This window comes from Cibotium barometz, chromosome 30 (assembly GCF_041138505.1).
Source record: "Cibotium barometz isolate CiBa-2024 chromosome 30, ASM4113850v1, whole genome shotgun sequence".
Lineage (NCBI taxonomy): Eukaryota > Viridiplantae > Streptophyta > Polypodiopsida > Cyatheales > Cibotiaceae > Cibotium > Cibotium barometz.
The window spans coordinates 10,551,451-10,574,366 of record NC_141075.1 but is presented as its reverse complement, the minus strand read 5'-3'; the positions used below and the strand labels follow the sequence as shown (position 1 = coordinate 10,574,366).

At 40.6% G+C, this 22,916-nt stretch overlaps 1 protein-coding gene across 1 annotated transcript; it reads right to left on the bottom strand.

Moving 5' to 3' along the window:
- Nucleotides 1–519: 519 nt before the first annotated feature.
- On the bottom strand, nucleotides 520–3,186 carry LOC147621143 (uncharacterized). The gene is made up of 3 exons (XM_086823878.1): nucleotides 2,127–3,186; nucleotides 1,655–1,996; nucleotides 520–1,335 (listed from the first exon to the last, which is right to left on the bottom strand). The coding sequence occupies exons 1-3, from the start codon at nucleotides 2,391–2,393 to the stop codon at nucleotides 787–789; spliced, it is 1,158 nt and encodes a 385-aa protein (XP_086680004.1). The 5' UTR covers nucleotides 2,394–3,186; the 3' UTR covers nucleotides 520–786.
- Nucleotides 3,187–22,916: the final 19,730 nt, after the last annotated feature.

Genomic DNA, 22,916 nt, shown 5'->3' with positions numbered 1-22,916 from the left:
ATTTAAATGATTAAACATAGAGCTAAGCAGCATTCAAAAGCAAGAGGCTCATCTACTTAAGGCAGTTGATTACAAAAGCAGTTGATTACACTGAAGTCAATATTATGGAAGTCTTAAACTCTTGCAGCCAAAAAAAAAAACTTGCAAGAGGACGACATCGCCACCAAAACATGGAAAAACTTGATTCCAAAGCTTTGATGCAGGATGCTTAAATTATTCTCACTCAGCCCTCTACATGATCAATGTGCCCGTCTTACCTTGTGTTCGCCCACGAGCACTCGACATAGATAATGGTAGCTGCCATTTAGATTACACATATCCACAGTAGCAAACTGGCCCAGGAAAAGCACTCCTGCCTAGCAATTCTCTCCATCTTGAGTATTACAGTAAGCTGGAGGGAAATGGCAGCATCTAGAAGCTTCCTTTCCTACTTGTTAGACTTCATTTTACATTCTCTCTGCAGTGTTTCATTAAAACTCTCTTGAGTGGACACCTCTTTACCTCTGAAGCATGATGTCACATATAAAACTATACAATAGCCCTTCACTGATGGAAAAAAACCCACAACTAGTTGCTTCCATGGAGAAACAACCATGTTACTGGCTTACCCATGGTACAGCTAGCTATAAAGCTAAATTTGTGTTCACCCAGGGGTCACAAGGTCCATGTGTGGCAACAGCCTATTAACCTGCCTCTTCTTTGACAGTCATAGAGTACAATCTTTCTACAGGAAGATCAACTTACCGCCACAAAATGGGCATGCAACACACCGATGCCTGCACACTACTAGTTTTCTTTGCTGAAAGACAAAGATCTACCATTATCAAGAGGTGAATGAGAAGCTTCTTTTGAGTTTGCTAAGCTGATATCAGCTGGTGGAATAAAAAACTCCGGGGACAGGCCTGGCACATTGAAGGCCACTTCTTCGATGTTCCATGTTTCTTCCATCCTAGTTCTGGTGTGGCTCATAGCCTCTTCTCCAAACCTGAAGAGTGTGACAACAGACTGCCCTGCATGAGCTAAGCTTACACCATCCACTGCTCTGTAATCCTTGAGAGTTGATTCAATTGTGGTCTCCCAATACACCGGTTCTGAGCCAGCAGCCTGAATTCTGGTGAGATGAGAGTCTTCCAAATAGACAAGCCAGCCAGTCCTCTGACTAAAATACCCAAACAGAACATGCCTTATTATTTCGGCTGGGCCATCACTTCGGTCATTTAGTGTGGATTGGTCAGCGGCAACCTTCAAAACAAAGCAATCCTCGTCTCCAATTCTCTTCTCCCCAACACAACGAGCATTCACGAAAATGCTTGCAGTTGTCATTGGGTCAAGGCCCTGGCCACATAGAGAAGCAGAGAGGAATCAGCATAATCTGTAGAGATAAATATTTGCACCAAGGCATAATGTGAGAAAAAGAGCAAGCTTCTTAAAACAACAGCCATATGTAAGCTATAGAAACATCCCCCAATGGTATAATACATGAAGCTAAAGACAAGCTCGGATCCATGGTCTCTAGAAATGAGGAAGGTTATGGTTAGGTCAAAACTCTCCATTAAGCACCCCTAATACCATGGCATTGTTCTATACTGTGAGAACACAGACGAGTTAAAAGAACTTTACCAAAGTAAGGCCACAGATGTACAATTTGACTAACCTGAAGGGCTCTTCTCAAAGGCCTTACAGGACCTTTCGCAACATGTGCACCCAGCCATGGCGTGTAACGCCACACTAACTTGCCATTGCTTCCTGCTTGAACTGTGCTGCCTTCCAGGGCGAGCTCCATGAACCACTTATCTGGCATCATTTGCCACAGAACAAACCACCCATTCTCTGCAGCTTTCATGGGAACCTTGGAGACCTTTGAGGCCGTTTCATATTCAGAGGTTATCATCTTTACCTTTCCTGTTGTATATGAATTGTGTACAGAGGTTTGCAATTTTGTAGCTCCGGTTGCTGCAATGTACTGCTGGACAATGTATTGGGCAGAAGAGGCCTCCTGTGGAAAAGACCATGATCAGTTGTGTTTTGTTATGCTGATTTTAGGTTAATTTTGCGACAGACTCTCAAAAGAAACTAAGATTTGCTTTCTTTGAAATTACATGGCTAGATGAGGAGAGGAGACATACAATGGGGACATCTTTGATGGAGAGGTGAGGGAAAGGCTCTGAGCAGACAGCCACTGGGGCAAGGGGACAGCCGAGAACACCAAGAAGAAGGCGCGGGTCGGAGCGCTTTTTGCCACTCTTCATCCAGGATTTCATGCTCAACCATGAGCCCTCATTCTTGCCATCATCTTCTTGGCTCTCTGGGACCGGCCCTTCCATCAACGGAGCCAGGGCTTCTCCCACGGTGGCCCCCAATGCGCCATTTGGGTTCTTCTTTCTGGGCCTCATTTTTGCAAAAGAAATACTCTGCTCCGCACCCTCTGTGATGGGTTATGGGATACTTCACAAAACCATGCTTTGGTGGGTCGATCCTGTTGCTGCACAGCTGGCTTTTTTCGCTGCGTTCTAGAGACAGATTTCTTCACAAATGCATTCTTTGGTGGACGATCCCTTTGCCATTCTGGTTTCAGGAGGCTTTTACGGTGTATTTCATCAGAAAAGCATGCTTTGATGGGCTCCTCTGTCGGTGTCCTTTGATCTAGCCCCCTTTTTCTAATGATGCGTTTGATACTGCCTTAATCAAGCTACCAAGCATAGGTTGGAGCGCATAATTAAGCTACCGAGGAAAAATTGGAGCCTTAAGTAAAGCTACCAAGGGAAAATTAGAGCCAGTTGAGGCCCTGTAGCCCTTCAAAGGCTGTGCTTTCTTGAAGTGATTAATACCTAATCTCGCTGGTTTAACCCAAACGTAGCGCCAGGTTACGGCTGTACAGGCAAGAAATGTACTGGTGGGGTGAAAAGAAGAAGATGAGAACAAGATGGACGAGCCAAATTTGTTGGAAGGCTGGGAGAATGTACCTGCAGACGAAAGGACGGGGGCTAGTAAAAGCTAGAAATAACTAAAAGACGTTGATGCTTTTTTTGCTTTTCAGGAAGCTGATCTCTTCTTCTTCTTCTTCTGCTGAAATTGTGAGCAGGCGGGCAAAATGGGTAACCGCAGGGTGAGCTTGGTGCAAGACAGCAAATGAAACGCAGGGAGATGGTGCTCAACTGTTTTGCTTTGTGCGTGTCGCTTGAGTGCACATGGGGAACTTGGAAGGCGAGGTGAAGTGACCGGGCAGGAAAAAAAAAACGCCGAATTTCTTTGTCAGCGTCAGATGAAAGAAAAATTGCATAAAAAACCTTAATTTTCGTCTACTTTTACGAAAACCTTAGCTAAAGCAGAATGTCGTAAAAATACAAACTATTACTATTTATTAATAATTTATTGATGATAACTATAAATAATTAAATAATAACGATGATTTTTAGTGAGAAAAATGGATTGAAAATTGATCGTGCCGTTAATAAGAATTAAATTTCAATTGATGAACCAAATATTCTGACTGTAACCTTTGTGCAGACCCAAACGCCCCCTCGGATTCTCCGGAAGCATTGCCACGTCAGCGGCATGATCATCATGATGGCGTTATTTAAATATACTCCAAGAATCCTTTGTTTTTTATTTCATTTGGCTGATATACCCCAAACATTTTTTATTTTTTGCCTATTTTGTAAGCCCTTTATTACAGCATTTTAACCTGATAGAATGCCACGTGGCGATGACAGTAGTCTGAGCTGCTGACTCACAAATTAGACAGCGATGCATGACACGGAGCATGTTTCTGCCACGCTGGAGGCAGTGACGATGACACGGACCTTTTTCGCTGATGAGTCATCATGCCACGCATGATGCCGTGGCATGATGCCTGGAAACCACGTGGAAAAGCAAGAAGACTTATGCGCGCCTGAGGTTAGAATCTGCCACGTCGAGCGTCCGTACGTTTTCCCACTGCTAACTTGCTCTCTGGCTGCTGGCACGCACACGCAAGTGACGCAACGGCTTCGCTCTACAAAAAAGAATCCGGAATCCCACCGACCCCAAAGGAGAAAAAAAACGCCAGTGTGGAAAGGCCGCAAAAGAAAAAAAAAAAAAAAGAGAGTCGGGAAAAAGACCAAATCTTGATCGTGTGTGCGTCGTGACCCCCAACTACGCCTCCACACAAAGCCCGCCAGGCGGGCCCACAGACCAATTATTCGTCCGGACGCCAATCTTCTATGCGGCCAAAAGTTGCTCAAGGGCCAAGGCCCCCGCAGAACACTTCCTACTCACGGCGTCCTCTGTAGGCCGTCACCGTCAAACTTTTAAAGTCCCCCCATCTGCCAAAGAGTGCTGTTCCCGGTTACACCTGCAATCGCATTTGCTACAAGGACTGCACACTGAGTACCAGCAGCGATATTTGCGGGCCCGGGCCGCCGAAAGCCGGTGAACGCCGGTCATCTTATGCAAACAACAGATCCGAGATTCAGAATGATCCTAAGGGGCAGCTTCCGCGCCGTGCAAAACTGGCAACCAGAGGCGGGGCGTGGAAATCGGGCCTTTAGTAATTCACTCCATCAAGGTTCGCAGCGTCACGTGTGTAGACTGCATTAAGGATTGTCCGGACTCTGTCTCAGTGTGAAACATTTGAAAAAGTATAGCCTAGGGTTGTTTACCGTGTGCACAGTGTACCGAGAATTGTGGGAAAAGGATGTGTACCCGATTTTTATTTTTATTTTTTTGAGAGAGAGGAGGGTTCGTCTCTTGGTGGAATTGATCCTGGAGTCCTCCTTTGTCTGGAAGAGGATAGTTGGAATCTGCTATGTAATCTCCCAGTCTAGGGTTTGGCCCATGGCCTTTTTGAACTGGTTTGTAATGATCTTTAAGTGTTAATATTATATATATCTACTTCTCTATATTATCTTAAGGAGGAGTTTCACAAAGCTGCCACGTGGCAAGAATTTCGAGGTTCGAGAAGAAAAGGAGGAGGTTTGGGTAGAATTTGAATTTGGAGTCTCAAAATACGTGCAAAGCACGGGTTGCCCACTAGTCCCAAAAAAAAAACACGATGGAATTGATTTTCCTCAATGGGGATGTTGTTTAGGCATTCTAAACTTTACTACACAACACATACGCTTTATGGGGGCGAGGGAGTAGCCTAACTCTGAAGTGTTCTAGCTTTACTAGGCATGTGTGATTCTCCCCTCATGCCTCCTCTCACACCATAATGTGTGATTTTTAAAAATAACCTCTTGCAACAAAATAATTAACACATACACTTTATGTTTCTAATCTTTCTCAGGAGAAAAGTTATGTGCAATAATTGTATTGGTGCTTCCATGGCTTCCGATGTTATAAATTTATTATTTTTTAGTTGAACATAGATATAATGAAAGCTTCTCCTTCAAGAATTCTCAAACAAACAAATCTCTCAAAGAAAAAATAAAGGTTTGTAATCGTAGAGCAAGGTTTTTTTTAATTTATTAAGTGAGCTTGGGTACTAAAATCAGATGCCATGTGATAGATTTGCACCTTGTACCTCCACTTTGGGAGGCATGCGTGCTACCGTTCATACTAAAGGTTTTTTCATTGTGTTGAGGAAGGAAATTTGTAACTACTTTAGAGGCTTTTCTTGTAGGCTCAGTTAACTTTAAAGGATTTTTATCAACCTCAATGATTTGTGCTTTAGTAGCTAACTAGTATTGCACCCGTGCATTGTTGCGGTCGACCAAGGTTCCAGAAAAGAACTATTCCCTCTCTACAACCATCTCTCTCTCTCTCTCTCTCTCTTTCACACACACACACACACACACACATGCACATGCACATGACCCTCTCCCTCTCTCTGTCATGTACACACACTCTCAATGTTGAAACTCTCTCTCTCTCTCTCACATGCACACACATATACACACCCGCTCTCTCTCTCTCTCTCTCTCTCTCTCACACACACACACACACACACACACATGCATACACTCCCTCTCTCTTCTTACACTCTCCCACACATAGAAGCGCTCTCTCTCTCTCTCACACACACATGTATATACATATACATACATACATATGTATGTATGTATGTGTGTATGTAAGTATAAATGTAAACACACACACACATGTATACACACATATAAATATATGTTTTCTATTTAATTTATATTTATGTTTATATTTTATTAAAAGCTACTTTTTATTCTCTATCTCTCGCTCTCTTTCTCTCTCTTTTCACCCTCTCCCTAGTTACATCTCTCTCTCTCTCTCTCTCTCTCTCTCTCTCTTTGGGTCTGCCCCATCTCACTCTCTCTCAAGCACATTCTACACATAGATGCAAATATACGCACATACATGCATATACTCTCTCTCTCTCTCTCTCTCTCTCTCTCTCTCACACACACACACACACACATGTACACACTGCATATACACTAATGCAAACGCACGCTCTCTCCTCCCACACAAACTATATCCTACGTAGAAATTATTTGCCTCTCTCTCTCTCTCTCTCTCTCTCTCTCTCTCTCACACACACACACACACACACACACACACACACCGCACATACACTAATGCAAATGCACACTCTCTCCTCCCACACAAACTATCTCCTACATAGAAATTCTCTCTCTCTCTCTCTCTCTCTCTCTCTCTCTTCACAAACACTCTCTCTCACATAAAAACTCTCTCTCTCACACAAACTCTCTCTCTCTCTCTCTCTCTCTCTCTTCACAAACACTCTCTCTCACATAAAAACTCTCTCTCTCACACAAACTCTCTCTCTCTCTCTCTCTCTCTCTCTCTCTCTCTCACACACACACACACACACACACACACACGCTTAAATAGATTTACACACATATATAATTTTAATTAATTAAATTTTAATGGTAGGAATGAGTGGTGAGGTGTGCTCACTCTCAAATAAATGCATCTTATATGTAATCTCTCTCTCTCTCTCTCTCTCTCTCTCTCTCTCACACACACACACACACACACACGGACACGCACACACACATGCACATGTACACCCTCTTTCTCTCACATAAACATGCACACACTCTTAAATGTCGAAACTCTCTCTCTCTCTCTCTCTCTCTCTCTCTCTCTTACACACACACACACACATGTACATGTACTATCCCCCCCCACACTCTCACACATAGACTTCCATGTCTCTCTCTCTCTCTCTCTCTCTCTCTTTGTTTCTCCTCTCTCTCCCCTCCACTCACACACACACGCTATCTGTCTTCTCACACACACTCTCCCACATATAGAAACTCTCTCACACACTCTCTCTCTCTTACATACATTCATGCACACACACAAACACACTTCTTTCTCATGCACACGTGCACTCTCTCTCTCTCTCTCTCTCTCTCTCTCTCTCTCTCTCACACACACACACACACACACACACACCCACATGTAAATATATATTATCTATAATATTATGTTTTATCATATTTAGAGACGTATACCTATATATACATGTGCATTTATAAAATAAATAAACATATATTTTTAATTAATATTAAATTTTAATACGTGGGGATGCATGATGAGGTGTGTTCACTCTTAAATAAGTGTATCTTATATACATTGTCTTTTGTCTTCTCTTTTACATACATATTTGTGTGATTGTGTGTGCACATACACACGTATATGTGATTGTGTAATGTCTTCACACGTGCATGTGTTGTGCAAGTGTCTTGATTGTGTGTATGTATTAGTGTGTATTTGTTGTGTGTGTGTACATGGTGTGTATGTTTTTATTTATGTGTATCCATAGCGAGTGTCTGCATGTACGTGTGTATGTACATGGTGTGTATGTTTTTATTTATGTGTATCCATAGCGAGTGTCTGCATGTACGTGTACACGTGTGAGTGCCTCCACTCACACACACACACACACACACACGCTATCTCTCTTCTCACACGCACTCTCCCACATATAGAAACTCTCTCTCTCTCTCTCTCTCTCTCTCTCTCTCTCTCTCTCTCTCTCTCTTACATACATTCATGCACACACACAAACACACATCTTTCTCATGCACACGTGCACACACACACTCTCTCTCTCTCTCTCTCTCTCTCTCTCACACACACACACACACATGCTCACATGTAAATATATATTATCTATAATATTATGTTTTATTATATTTAGAGACGTATACCTATATACACATGTGCATTTATAAAATAAATAAACACATATAAATATATATTTTTAATTAATATTAAATTTTAATACATGGGGATGCATAATGAGGTGTGTTCACTCTTAAATAAGTGTATCTTATATACAATATCTTTTGTCTTCTCTTTTACATACATATGTGTGTGCACATACACACGTATGTGTAATTGTGTAATGTCTTCATGCGTGCATGTGTCGTGCAAGTGTCTTGATTGTGTGTATGTGTTAGTGTGTATTTGTTGTGTGTGTATACATGGTGTGTATGTTTTTATTTATGTGTATCCATAGCGAGTGTCTACATGTACGTGTGTGCAAGTACGTGAATATACTCATGTGTACATCTATGTGTGTGCACGTGCACGTGTGTGTGTGAGTGTGTGCATGTCCATATTTGTGCACATGTACTTGTGTATGTGAGTGTATTTATGTGCTTGTGTGCATGTATACACGTGTGTATGTGCAAGCTTGAGTATGTGTGCAAGTGTGCATATCTATATGTGTTGCACGTGTGTCCATGCGTGCGAGTGTATTTATGTGTGTCTATATGCATGTGTGCATGTATCATGTGCTTGTGTGTGTGTGTGTGTAAGTGTGTGTGTGTTGTGTGTGTGTGTGTGTGCATGAACATACATGTGTGTGCATCGACGTACATATAAATCTATTTATATATACATGCTTACATACCTATAGATACACATACATACATAATATATATACGTGTGTGTGTGTGTGTATGTATATTCTCTCTCTTACACATGCACATAATATAATATTAGAAGATATGTATGTGCGTGTGTGTGAGGAGGAGGAGGGAGGGGTGTGTCCATGCGTGCGAGTGTGTGTATGTGTGTTTGTATGCGTGTGTGCACGTATCATGTGCTTGTGTATGTGTGTCGTGTGTGCATGAACATACATGTGTGTGCATCGACATACATATAAATCTATTTATATATACATGCTTACATACTTATAGATACACATACATACATAATATATATGTGTGTGTATATGTATATTCTCTCTCTTACACATGCACATAATATATATATATGTGTGTGTGTATGTATATTCTCTCTCTTACACATGCACATAATATAATATTAGAAGATATGTGTGTGTGTGTGTGTGAGGAGGGTGGGGGAGGGGTGGGCAATTTGCTTTCTAATGTATTATGTATATATATATATATATATATATATAAGAAACTCATTCAATGAGTAAATGGTTTGATGGTGACAACTAATTGTGAGCCCCCATGCATCTAGGCTTGTGTGAAAGAAATCCCCAAACACTTGTCTTCTCTTCTCCTTTCTCCTTGTCAAAAATTCTCCCTCTCCTTTCTCCACGTGAAGGGGTAGGCACTCTTCCTTTATCTTGTATAGATAAAAACTTCTCTAGAATTCTCTCTACTTGTTTGCTAACATGAGCATGACATAAAGAAGTTTTTGCGTATACGATTTTCAAACCATGCCAGAATCAACCATGTTTGCTTTGAGATTCCCAAAGTTGTAATTTAGAGCCCTATAACACTATGATCCATGTATATAATAGATGATTACACACTTGGTGTAATTTAGAGCCCTATCACCCCTATCACACAAGGCTCTATGTATATATAGATGATTACACAGGGTTGGTGTCCCATGCAAATGACACTTGGTCTAGTTTGTTTAAAAATTTGATAGTTAAACAAAATAAAATCAAATATCATATTTAGGAAACTAACGTGAACAAGCGCATATGTTAAAGAAGGAGGCTTATTTTACATAATTCTAGCTAAAATTTACATTTTGGTATTATATGCACTTCGGTTTCAAGGAGATTGAGAAACGACTTGCTCAATTTCCTCATTTAGGCTTCTCTCATGTTCCACACATGTCATAAAACAACCTTTTCCAAAGCACAAGTAACTGCACCAAAAAGGTGTCAGTTAATTGTGCCATGGTGTTTCCCAATTGTGTCAAAATGGGCACAATTAGGAAAATGCTCAAATGTGAATTGTCCCTATTTTCTTGCAAGCATGAAAGGAGGTAGTCAACATTTTGTTCATAAGTCACTATTGGAACAGTTGTCTTCAAGGAATAGGAACACTTGTCTTCAAGGAATAGCTATTAAGGTGCTAACATTTTGTATGTCCTTAGTTCATTAGTTTTAAAGAACAAAGCAGTTGGCATGGTATTAAGCCACTTGCCTTTCTTGCCACTTGCAAGTAAGAACATGGACAAGGAGAAGTAGTCTAGTTTTTTCTATAATGAGCTCAAGTCATTGCAACATGTGGATGGGTTGTGACCCATAAAAGTCTTATAGTTATATTTAGAGTCACCTCACCTGATAAGTTGTTGGAGAACAAAAGGAATCTCAAGCTTGTCTATGTTACAATCACTTGATGTTAATTTTTTAAAGTTTGTTTTACTCTTCAAGTTGTACTTGTTATGATGTCTTCCTCTCCTTGAAAGCAGTGGGTTCTTTCTTATTCTTTGAGACTATGAGTCGCCATTGTATTCTTATCTCCTTCTGCTTCTATTTTCCACTCACAATGATGTAATCTTGCAATTCATCTAAGTGATCTAACTCCCAAACAATCCCCCAAACAAGCATTAAATAAAGATAGAGGCCTTAGTGTGACAATAAGAAGCTGTTAATCTTAAGAAATTCTATAATTCTTTAACTAAGAGGAAATTACACAAGTACATAAAGCTACATAACTTTACACTTAAAAAACTAACTTATTTCTTTTGTACTATTATGTAGGTTGAATATCACATTAAAGAGTGCAAGATCTCTCCGATTTAACCTCCCATTACACATGGGTTCCACCATATAAATCGGATACACTATAAGTGTGCATGAAGTAAAACAAATAACTTTTCTAAAAAGAAGTGTGCATGAAGTAAAATAAATAATTTTTTCTAAGTCACCCTCTTAAAAAGAAGAATAGTAAATGATATATAAACAAACGAGAGAGAGAGAGAGAGAGAGAGAGAGAGAGAGAGAGAGAGAGAGAGAGAGAGAGAGAGAGAGAGAGAGAGAGAGAGAGCTTTAAAATATGTTCTCTACATGAAGCATCTACCAGTAATATTTATAAAGTTATTGTACTCACAAACGCCTTCAACTTAAAGATTTGAAAACATAAAAATATTTGAACTAAAATATAACACTTATTGATTTACTCAATAAATCTTAAGGCCACCATTGAAGTCACACCTATGCATTTGCTCAATAAATCTTAAGGCCACCATTGAAGTCTAACACCTATGCATTTACTCAATAAATCTTAAGGCTACCACTAAAGTCTAACACCTATGCATTTACATCCCCTTTGTCAAATCTTAAGGCTACCACTAAAGTCTAACACCTATGCATCTACTACTAAAGTCTAAACGTAAAAATATTTGAACTAAAGTCGAACACCTATGAATTTGCATCCCCTTTGTCAAATCTTCAGGCTACCACAAAGTTTAACACCTACGCATCTACCATTAAATTCTAAAAATAAAAAATATTTGAACTAAAGTCTAACACCTATGCATTTACATCCCCTTTGTCAAATCTTCAGGCTACCACTTAAGTCTAACACCTATGACTAAAGTCCAAACATAAAAATATTTGAACTAAAGTCTAACACCTATGCATTTGCATCCCTTTTGTATACCTTACTCAATAAATCTTAAGGTTATCACTAATACTTACAAAAATTTTGTAAATATTTGAACTAAAGTCTAACACTTATGTATTTACATCCCCTTGGTCAACCTTAATAACTCTTAAGGCTACCACTAATATTTACAAAATTATTGTACTCACCGCAAATGCCTTCAACTTAAAGATTTGAAAACATAAAAATATTTGAGCTAAACTCTAACACCTATGCATTTACATCTCCTTTGTCAACCTTACTCAATAAATCATCTTAAGGCTAGCAATGTTTGTTTTGCATCTAGGTGCTACTATGTGTTGAAATTATATGCTCATATTTGAGATAAGGTGTGTGTGTGAAATTATATGCTCATATTTGAGATAAGGTGTGTGTGTGTGTGTGTGTGTAGCAAACCATCTCTTGTTGAGATAAGGTTTGTGTGTACCAAACCCCAGCCTAGAGGCTATAAAGGGATCAACTCTCTCTCATATTGTGTGAGAGGAGTAAGGTATCTTATAAACCTTGTTTTAGCATAAGAATTTCATTAAGCTTTTTGCTACATTGTCTCTCTCTCTCTCTCTCTCTCTCTCTCTCTCTCTCTCTCTCTCTCTCCACATTTTCAAGTTGGTATTAGAGCCAAGTTGGTAGGTCATCCCATTTATAGTCTTTTTTTACTTTTTCTCCACAAAGCTCCAAGATGCCAGCCATACCTAGAGCTGATGGAGGATTCAATACTCCCAGCTCAGGGCCTCATTGCCCACGAAACTTCGTGAGCACCTTCCCCACCTCTGGGCGCTCCAGCTCGTTAGGTTAATTTACTCGATTAGGTCACAAACGAGGCATTGTTGTTTCCCCTAAAACTGTCTATTTTTTGGTCGTACATCATATTCATCGTCTTGTGCCCTCCATCGTCTTATTCCTCCCTATTGTAGGTGTGCCCGTATGTGTGCTTGCTTGCTTTAAGAGGGCTTAGCCAATGGCCTCCTCAGTTAGGAGAACCAAGCCTCTCAACATAGCTGTGTTTTCATAGCCATAGCCACAACCTTATATAATCTAAATTAGTGATTAAATATTACTAATTAATTACCTTGTTTTTTTTGCTAATTGAGTGTTCTTTCTAAGCTTTATTGCTTGTTTCATCTCGTGGTGGTTGGTCTTGGCCTCTCTTGCAAGGCCCAACAAGGTTCTTGACATCTCAAGGTAGCTGGCACCATACTCAAGCAAGGGCTTTTGTGTCTTCATCAAAAAGGTGGACAAGTCAACCATCATTTGGCCTTCAAAACATCTCAAATCTGAGGTTATAATCTCTAGTTTGAACTTTTAAATTGTAACACCACTTAATTGAAGGCCATATTCATATGCAAATCTTTATGGTGTTTTGCCATAAGCATTTTCCCTTGCAAATTATTAAGCTTATTTTTTTCCTCTCTTGTGTTGGGTCACCCAGTTTGTGAAGGAGCTAGACATTGCTCTTGTCATTCTATAATGCAAGTAGTAACATCTGTCCTACACCCCCATCATCATCATGTCAAAAGATACATATGTCATTAACAAGTTTGATGGAGAAGAGTTTCACACTTGGCAAGTCCAAGTACGGTATGCTCTCATGGGCAAGGGTTTTTGGCCTTTGGTGAAAGACACGAAGGTGGTGGATTTTGATGATTATGAAGTTGTGGAAGATGATGAACGAGCTATGTCCATTATAACTCTAAATATGGATAAAAATCTTAGTCCATCATGTGGCCAACATAAAGACCACTAAGGCAATGTGGGATGAGATGGCAAAGTTGTATGGAGCAAAGGGCAAGCACTCTCGTATCTCTCTCAAGGTGAAATTTTTTGGCCTTGAAATGAAGAGTGGATATTCCCTTGGAGGCTTCATAAGAAACATGAAGAGCATAATGGAATAACTTGCAAGCATTGATGCAAGAATCGAAGAGGAGGACACCGGCGGTTCTTCTCAAGGCAATGCCCGATGAGTTCTCCAATCTCATCACCACCCTAAAGCACCTTCCCAACCCTACCTTCGAAGGCATCGAGGCTGCTCTCCTTGAAGAAGATCAACAAGTACATGTGAAGAATGGAGGATCTACATCGACTTCTCCTTCTACATCAAATGAATCTCTTCTCCTCCTACATCAAATGAGGCTCTTCTCATGAAGCATAACCTTAAATGTTCTTATTAACAAAAAGGGGCATATGGCCGATCAATGTTTCAAAAGGTATCTCCATAAGCTCAAATGTAGTAAGCGTGAAGAGCAAGGGCACACTATTTCAAGGTGTCCACAACATGCTTCTAAACAAGAGGCGGAAAACTTTGTATCCAATACCTCTAACCCTAATGAAGGACTCCTATGATACAGGAGTGTTGTAATAAGCACACATTGTAACTCACAAGCCAATTCTTATACAAGCCTATGTTATAAAGGCTTTTCCCCTTTTTTGGTGTATGAGTATGTCCAATGTCTTCCTATGTCCCATGCTTCACATTTAGGGGGGGTGTTGAAATTATATACTCATATTTGAGATAAGGTGTGCGTGTGTGTGTGTGTGTAGCAAACCATCTCTTGTTGAGATAAGGTTTGTGTGTACCAAAAACCCTAGCCTAGAGAGGCTATAAAGGGATCAACCCTAGCTTAGTAGATACTATAAAGGGTCTCTCATATTGTGTGAGAGGAGTAAGGTATCTTGTAAATCTTGTTTTAGCATAAGCATTTCATTAAGCTTTTTGCTACATTGTCTCTCTCTCTCTCTCTCTCTCTCTCTCTCTCTCTCTCTCTCTCTCTCTCTCCACGTTTTTAAGTCTATGTACTAAGGAATCAACAATAGATCCATTTAATTTAAATTTTATTTATATCTCCATAAAAAAACATTCAAATTCACACCCCAGCAACTAGACATTCCAAAAGTACAAAGGAAATTTCTACCATGAATCAGGTTGTGAGTGTATTAGCACTTACTAACATAGTGAGTTCATTGAAAGTAGGAATGCTTCATATCTCTCTCTCTCTCTCTCTCTCTCTCTCTCTCTCTCTCTCTCTCTCTCTCTCTCTCTCTCTCTCTCTCTCTTAACACGAATACTTGGCCTGTCTTCTCAAGCACAAAAAAAATTGCCCCAAAAAACAGAGCAAATATGTCCATTTTTGCTTAACTTTGGTAAAACTGCCATAACTTCCGTTTGCAAAGATTTTTTATTGGATTTCGAGAGCACGAGTAGCTCTATTAAAATGGATTTGGACCACACAGGTTTTTGAAATTATGAGTGGAAGGCCTCCAAAAAAGGCCGACAAGGTGTGGTGGTCTACACACCTTTATTCCAACCTATTCTATGCAGGGCTCTTCTTTTTTGGCTTGGCCATAGATAAAAGATAGCCTTACAAATCAAAACCAATTTTTGAGTGCAGAAAGAGAGGGGTTTTAAAGGAATATTTAGTATTGTTTCTTATTGCGAAAACCTATGTTTATTTTTTTGCAAATGTCTACATCTAGCCAAGGTGGTCGATACCCCCTTAGGCCCCAATGCAACTCAAAGGTCAGTAAAGCTGCAAATCCACCTGATGGGATGGAAGTGATGGAGCAATTAGAGGTCTCCTCATCTCACACCTCTACCCTACTTCACCCTATCCCTGAAGTGCAAGAAGAACATACACAAAGGTCTCAAGGAGTACAACAAAGTGTTCTTCATGAGTTACCTCTGCAAAGTTTGGCATCATTGGGTGAAGCATCAGGTAGTCACCAACTCATTGAACATCAGGATAATGCCTCTAGTCCACCATAAAAAGCAAAAAAGGATGCAAGGGTGGCAAGATTTGGGAGGCACGTTCAAATGGACATATTGCAGGATGTTATGGAGTCTGTAACTGTTCGAGCTGAAACTGGGCCACCTTATGGAGTTTGTAACTGTTTGAGATGAAACTGAGCCACCTTATGTCGTCTTATACTTAATCCTTCAATCAAAATAGTTGGAACCAATATTGCACTTTTGGCTTCCAAGTTTGACTCCCAGGGTTATGATTCAACAAGAGGCGACTTTCTTGTGTCATTGAATAAGCGAGGGGAACCAAAAATGCTAATAACAAATGATGATGTTGTCAGTTGAGCCAGTTTGGCAGAGAGTAAATCAAGAGTTTGAGGCTGATCTTATAAGAAAGCATGAGTGGACACATTTAAGTGGAAAGAAGTTCCTTGTATGGGATGGAAACCATAAGCTGAAGACATGGGGCAACCAAATTAGCACATGTAAGCTTTTAGTTTCTTTTACTTATCATAGTATCATAAATAAGTGGAGAATTGTGCTCACAATTTGTTTTTCCTTTTTATAGTGTGGAGGGAAAACAAAAAAAACCATGTACGAGTACGATGCAAGTTTCTCTCCTTTTATGCTCATCAAAAAGGAGAGGTCCTTCTGGCTCTTGCATAAGTAAATAGGTACAAAACCACAAAGTTTTTCCCTTTGTTTCATGTACATGCAAAAGCATAGTCAATAAATATGTTGATGTTCCTATAGGTTGGTTCGTACTCGTGCCACATACTCTTGCCAATGACATCTTTCTCATTTGTAAGTTTGGTCAATCTAGAATGGATACTCTTATGCACTATTTTAGTGAGGAAGAAAAGGAATGGATCAACCAAACTTTAGCACAAGAGAGATTGGCTAGAACAAAGCCACTAGTGGTACAATATGCCAATGTCAATACTCTCTCAATTTGTACTTAGAGTAAGTAACATGTTCATTCTATTCATTTTGTCCTCTTACACAATTTTTCTTAAAGTCATTTACTATCTTGTTTGCATTATCTCACTGCGTTGGGTGCTTTGTTTCAAGAGGAGTTCAACAAAAATACGAAGAAGAAATGTCAAAATTAGACTTTACGACTCTGTCCTTGGAAGAGTGCAAGGAAATAAGAACCAAGGCAATGAAAAACACAGAGGACAAGGTGAGGACTAAAGGATACAAGATAACATCCATAGCAAACCCAAACAACGGTGAAGGGTATTTCCAATTTCTATACTCAGTGAATTGGGAAAAGACAAAAGCAAAGGACAAGCTTGGAATGCAGAAAGCAGTGAATTGGGAAAAGGCAAAGGCAAAGGACAAGCTTGGAATGCAGAAAGCAGCGGCAAAAATCTTACCAGAGAAGTGGGTTCTCTTATTCATTTGAATTAAGTGGGTTCTCTTATTCATTTGAGTGGACTTTATGGTCATTTGAATTAAGTGGGTTCTCTTATTCATTTGAATTAAGTGGGTTCTCTTATTCATAAGTGGACTTTATGGACATTGTTTGGACTCTCTTATGTATAAATAATTTTGTTGTTAACATGTTGTAGGAAAAAGGAGATCTTACTAAGGAGGATGAGAGGGCATAACTGGGGACTGGGGCATGCCAAGGGACAATATATCTTGGAGGCAGTACATTTCTACAGAAACATACTGGTCCCAAATGATAGACCTTGCACATGATTGAGTTATTCAACTTGATGTGGATGTGGATGTTGATGCAAGAGAAGTATAAGTTCCAGGTGATGCAGTCAAGTACTTTAGGTCTTGTCGACAGTTGCATTTCAATGAGGCATTTTTAGAACTTGTAAGTAGTGAGATGAAGAGCTCTACTCTACTCCGAAGAAGCAACCACAAATCCAAATGTCGATACGTCATCTTGTGTATAGGTAATCTTAAAGTATTAATGCTTTTTTGGGCCGACCATGTATTTGTAGCATGTTCTTACTTGCCACCACTACCATTTTTAGGTGTGTGAGATCCCTGCCCCCTCTGCGTGCATCCTCTGCGCGCATCAAACTCTGGAGTGCTGGGAAGTAGCAATCTTACGCGTAGGGCAGAGCTTCCCACTCGAGGCCTCGCCCACGAATGTTCGAACAAGAGACTAATCTGGCAGCTCTTCCAAAACTGAACCCGAAAAAAACTTCCCTCGCCCAGAAAGCATGGGAGATTCCTCCAAGAAAATATTCTAACGTAATCAAGAGCCTTAACTATCCTTTGTATTCTGACCGAATCCGCGGGTCACATGGCCAAATCAAGGGAGGAACTTGCACTTGGTTCATATAGACCAACGCTTTTTTTCCCATCAAAAGAGGCACAACCGTTGATTCTTTTCCATACAACAAGAATTATCCTATTACTTACTTCAACTATCGTAACTTAAACAGAATTGAATTTTATTATAGGAATCCATCGATCCAGCCTAACCCCATCCAATCCCATGGGTTAGCCAACCGCCCAACCACTGTATTGATAGGATCCATTATAAAAATTTGGTTATGTTTTGTCCCAGGTACCAAGGAAAAGAGTTCCTAGGCCCCCTAGCCGACTCTCATGCAAAAACTAAATAGACACACCACTTACACACCCAATATGAAATTGCCTTTTCTTAGACTCAACTATTTCCAAGATAGCACTGCAATAAAACCACAGTGTTTCCATCATAATCCTCACTATTCCATTTCCATATCCAATTTTCAACTTTTCCACTTTCCAACCATAAAATCCAATTTTCAGCCATCCCGTCCTCGGCGTAGCTATGGCATCATCGGCAACCAGAATGCTCACCACCTGGTCAGTCCCTCTAGGCTCACCTAGTACTTCACTCAGGGGCCTTTTTAATAGCTCCTAGCCTAGAGTACCCAGGAGTATAATCTCATAAAATCCATATGGACTCTCCGTTGAAGATCAGCTAGATCAACCAACATGATCATGGTCTCTATCCATCAATGGAATCCATATATCCAAAGATAGGTCAATCTCTCTAATCATTGGATCTGGAAAAATTAAGCTATGGATGAGGAGATGGATGCACTATAAGGAAATGAGACTTGGGATTTAGTGCAATTGCCTGAAGGCAAGAAAGCCATTGGATGCAAGTGGGTGTACAAAGTAAAACATAACAGAGTGATGGAGGCATAAGCAGGTACAAGGCTAGATTTGTAGCCAAAGGATATGCGCAAACATATGGCATTGATTATGAGGAAACTTTCAATTGTTGCCAAGATGGCAACAGTGAGAGTTGTAATAGCAGTGGCTGCGTCAAAGCAATGGTCTTTACATCAGAAGGATGTAAAGAATGCATTCTTGCATGGGGATTTGCAAGAAGAGGTGTATATGTTGCAGCCACCTGGTTATGAGGATGTGAGTCACCCCGAGCATGTTTGTTGCAGATTGAAGAAAGCTTTGTATGGCTTAAAACAAGCACCAAGAGCATGGTCTGACAAAATTTTTGAATATCTTGTCACTATTGGCTTTCATGTAGCTCTCGCTATATGTGAGACACACAATGATAGAGGGGTTGTGCTTGTTGTTGTCATCTATGTAGATGACCTGATCATTACGGGGGACCATGATGCAGAGATCTTTGATGATCTTGCTTAGACAGAAGTTTGAGATGAAGGATCTGGGGAAGCTCAGATATTTCTTGGGCATTGAGGTAATTAGGTCACCACATAGTATTGGATTACTGCAGACAGAAGTTTGAGATGAAGGATCTGGGGGAGCTCAGATATTTCTTGGGCATTGAGGTAATTAGGTCACCACATGGTATTGGATTACTGTAGAGATAGACATGTTGTCCAAATATAGTATGACAAGCTGTAAGCCTATCTCAGTGCCATTGGATCAAAATGGCAAGTTGGGTGTGCAGATTCAGGAGAGATTTTGGAGGATCCTACTATGTATAGGTGCATAGTAGGAAGCTTGATCTACATAACGATTCACTAGGCCAGATTTGAGCTATGTTGTTGGGTTGGTGAGTCAGTTTATGAAGGTTCCTCGGAAGTCGCATTTGGTTGCATTGAGACGCATACTGAGGTATGTGAGGTCTACTTCGCATTGTGGACTATTTTATGAAACTGGGACAGAGATATGTGTACATGGGTACACAGATGCTGATTGGGTTGGTATCTCAGATAGAAGATCTACTAGTGGCTTCATGTTTTCTTTGGGGAGTGCTGTTGTGACTTGGAGCAGCAAGAAGCAGTCTACGGTTGCTTTATCCCCAGTACAAAGGCTGAGTGCAGAGGTGCTGCTATGGCAGCATGTGAGGTAGCTTGGTTGAGAAAGCTACTTGCAGATTTGGGTCTATCAGTGGATAGACAAGTTGTCATTTTCTGTGACAACATTAGCAGTATACAATTGGCCAGGAACCCAGTTTTCATGCTCGCACGAAGCATATAGAAGTCAACTACCATTTTATCAGAGAGAAGGTCTTGTCAAGAGACATTGACCTTGTTTATGTCAGTACATAGGATCATGTCGCTGACATCTTCACCAAAGCATTCGGTACAGAGAAGCTCCGCAGATTCAGGGCTTCTCTTGGTGTACATGAGATGGAGTTGAGCTTGAGGGGGAGTGTTGAGATATCGAGCTCATCTAGTGAGGCAGTGGACACTGATGACCCGCCTGGGGGATAGGCCCCACACTTACACCACTGGCATGGTTGGTGAGATCATGGGTGATATGCGGCCAGTGGGATGACAAGCTGTGTGACAGCCATTCTAGAGACTGGCATAGTTATAGCGCCAGCTCATTTAGTTGGGTTCACACTATAGAGAACCCTAGTATGTATTAGGTTGAGTACCTCTTATCTTTGTATATGGTGTGTTGAGTGTTGTGTGAAGAAGAAGATTTTCAGCCTCTCACCTTGTGTGTTCTCTTTTAGGGTTTTGTGAGTGTGTGTGTGCTTGCAAGAGCTCAAGCTCTCTTCTCCCCTACATCTTTTCATGGTATCAGAGCTTGGTTCATGCTAAGGGCTGAGCTACAAGCAAGAGAAGCACAGGAAGTGGTATGAGGGGTAAGAGCTTCATCTACTCTTCCCTATTTGTGTGGGCAACTACACCCTTGTTTTAGGAGCTCTACGGGAGGCACCGGCAAACGATCTCTAATTGAGGAACTTTCTTCGCAGGAGTAAACCTATAGGGCAACTATTCTATCCCATCGGACAAAATTTTTAAGGCCGAAAACACGTTTCGGGTGCGTTAGGACCTCCGTTTTTCAGAAAGTAGGTGATTTCGAGCACTGCGGGTAAGTTATCAATTTTATGCAGAACTCTATTTTAAGAACTACAGGAAGATAGATTGGTTGTGCAGACATTGTGTGTACTGCAAGGAGGTCAAACAGTTTCCATTGGGTGTATGTATGCACATTGAGGTCACTGGTTGTGACATTTGAGTGTAGTATAGTACCGTTTGCAGAAAATACAGCAGTTTGTGCAAGACAAACTAAAGTGCTGCTTCTGGTAAATTTGTGTGTCTGGCAAGATGTCAAATGATGGCATAAACCATATTGTTGCTGAGAAGCTTGATACGAACAACTTCCATGCTTGGAGGTTCAGGTTGACAAATTTCTTGATGGGAAAGGGTTAGTAGGACTACATAGAAGGTGAGCATGAAGAGGCACGGGAGATACCGGAGATCAATCCGATTGCTGCAGATGTGAAAGAGTTCAAGGATTCTAACCGAGGAGCCAGAAAAGTTATGTATTGGCTCTCCATCAGTATACAGGACACCATGATTGGGCACATACAGGATGCCAAGTCCCCCAAGGAGGCGTGGGACACCTTGGTAAAACTCTATGAAATGAATACCAAGGCACGAAAGATACAGTTGAAGAATGAACTTCATACTGTGGAGAAAAAGAGTATGTCTGTGAATGACTATGCATTGAAGATCAAGGGTATTGTTGAATCCCTTGCATCTATTGGTGTTTCAGTAGATGATGATGATAAGGTGGAAGTCTGTCTCTACGTGGTCTCGGCCCACAATACAAGGCATTCAAGATGTCTATTCTTAGACTCGAGAAAACATTCCCAATTTCATAGATTTGGTGTCTATGTTGATTATAGAAGAGAAGAGCTTGGGTGAAGACCAACAGCCTTCACAAAACAAAAACAGTTCAGAGCAACAGGCCTTCTACACAAGTTCAGGAAGAGGATGAGGTAGAGGAGGCGGTGGATGCGGCCAAGGAGGTGGCCGAACAGCAGGCAGCAACAACAACAGTCCCATAATTCATAACAACAACAACACGCAAGTGGAAGAGACCAATTCAGAGGCAGGGGAAGTCAACAAAGAGGTCGTGGAAATTGGCAAAGGCAGTATAATGATACACGTGGATGCTTTTATTGTGGTAAGCTTGGACATGTGTAGGAAGATTGTCATAAGAAGTAGGCTGACATGCAAAATGGGAAATTGCAGCAAAACAACTATGCATCCTCGAGCAAAAACAATAAGGATAATGAAAGGTTTTTGTTATGCAGCAAGTCATTAATTCCATGTCTGAAAATGTTGAAGCAGCACATAAAGATGATGTATGGTACGTTGCTTCAGGTGCTTCGAAACATATGACAAGTCATGGGGAGTGGTTCAAGGAGATGAAAAACCTTGAAAGACCAGGTTTTATGGAAACAGGGGATGATACTACTCATCCAATTGCCCATGTTGGAGATGTGCCATTGTCTATGCAGGATAGCAAAGTGAAGTACCTTGCAGATGTACTTCATGTTCCGAACATAACAAAGAATCTGGTTTCAGTTGGCCAGATGATTTAGCAGGGTTTGCAGGTTCGGTTTAACCGTGATGGTTGTTATGCTGAAGACTTTAAAGACAAGTGCAGGTTGGTTGCAAAAGGTAACAGAGTAGGCAGAATGTTTACATTGAATGTAAACATGCCTGAAGTGAGTGCTATGATGTTTGCAAATGGTTCAAGAATTATTGCAGACACATACATTTGGCATAAAAGAATTGGACATGTGAATGTGCAGAGAATGAAGTCTATGCAGACTAAAGGAATTGTGACAAGGCTGCCAAAGTTTAAAGTTGAAGGTATGCAAAAAATATGTGAAGCATGCTAATTTGGAAAGCAAACAAAACATGTATTTCCGCGTGACAGAAATGTGAGCAGAAATGCACTAGATGTTGTGCATTCAGATGTATGGGGTCCTATGAAGACCATGTTTATGAAAGGCTGCAGGTATTATGTGACATTTATTGATGACCACACAAGGAAAGTGTGGGTATACTTCATGAAGGAGAAGGGTGAGGTGTTCACTCATTTTCAGAATTTCAGAGATATGGTTGAAAAGCAAACAGGGAAATATGTAAAGTGCCTAAGGTCAG

Excerpts from the sequence above, each read along its gene's own strand:
- LOC147621143 (XM_086823878.1), bottom strand. The coding sequence starts at position 2,393 with ATGAGGCCCAGAAAGAAGAACCCAAATGGCGCATTGGGGGCCACCGTG. Across the intron at positions 1,997-2,126 it reads CCATCAAAGATGTCCCCATT|GAGGCCTCTTCTGCCCAATA; the intron begins GTATGTCTCCTC and ends TCTTTTCCACAG. Across the intron at positions 1,336-1,654 it reads CTTTGAGAAGAGCCCTTCAG|GGCCTTGACCCAATGACAAC; the intron begins GTTAGTCAAATT and ends CTATGTGGCCAG.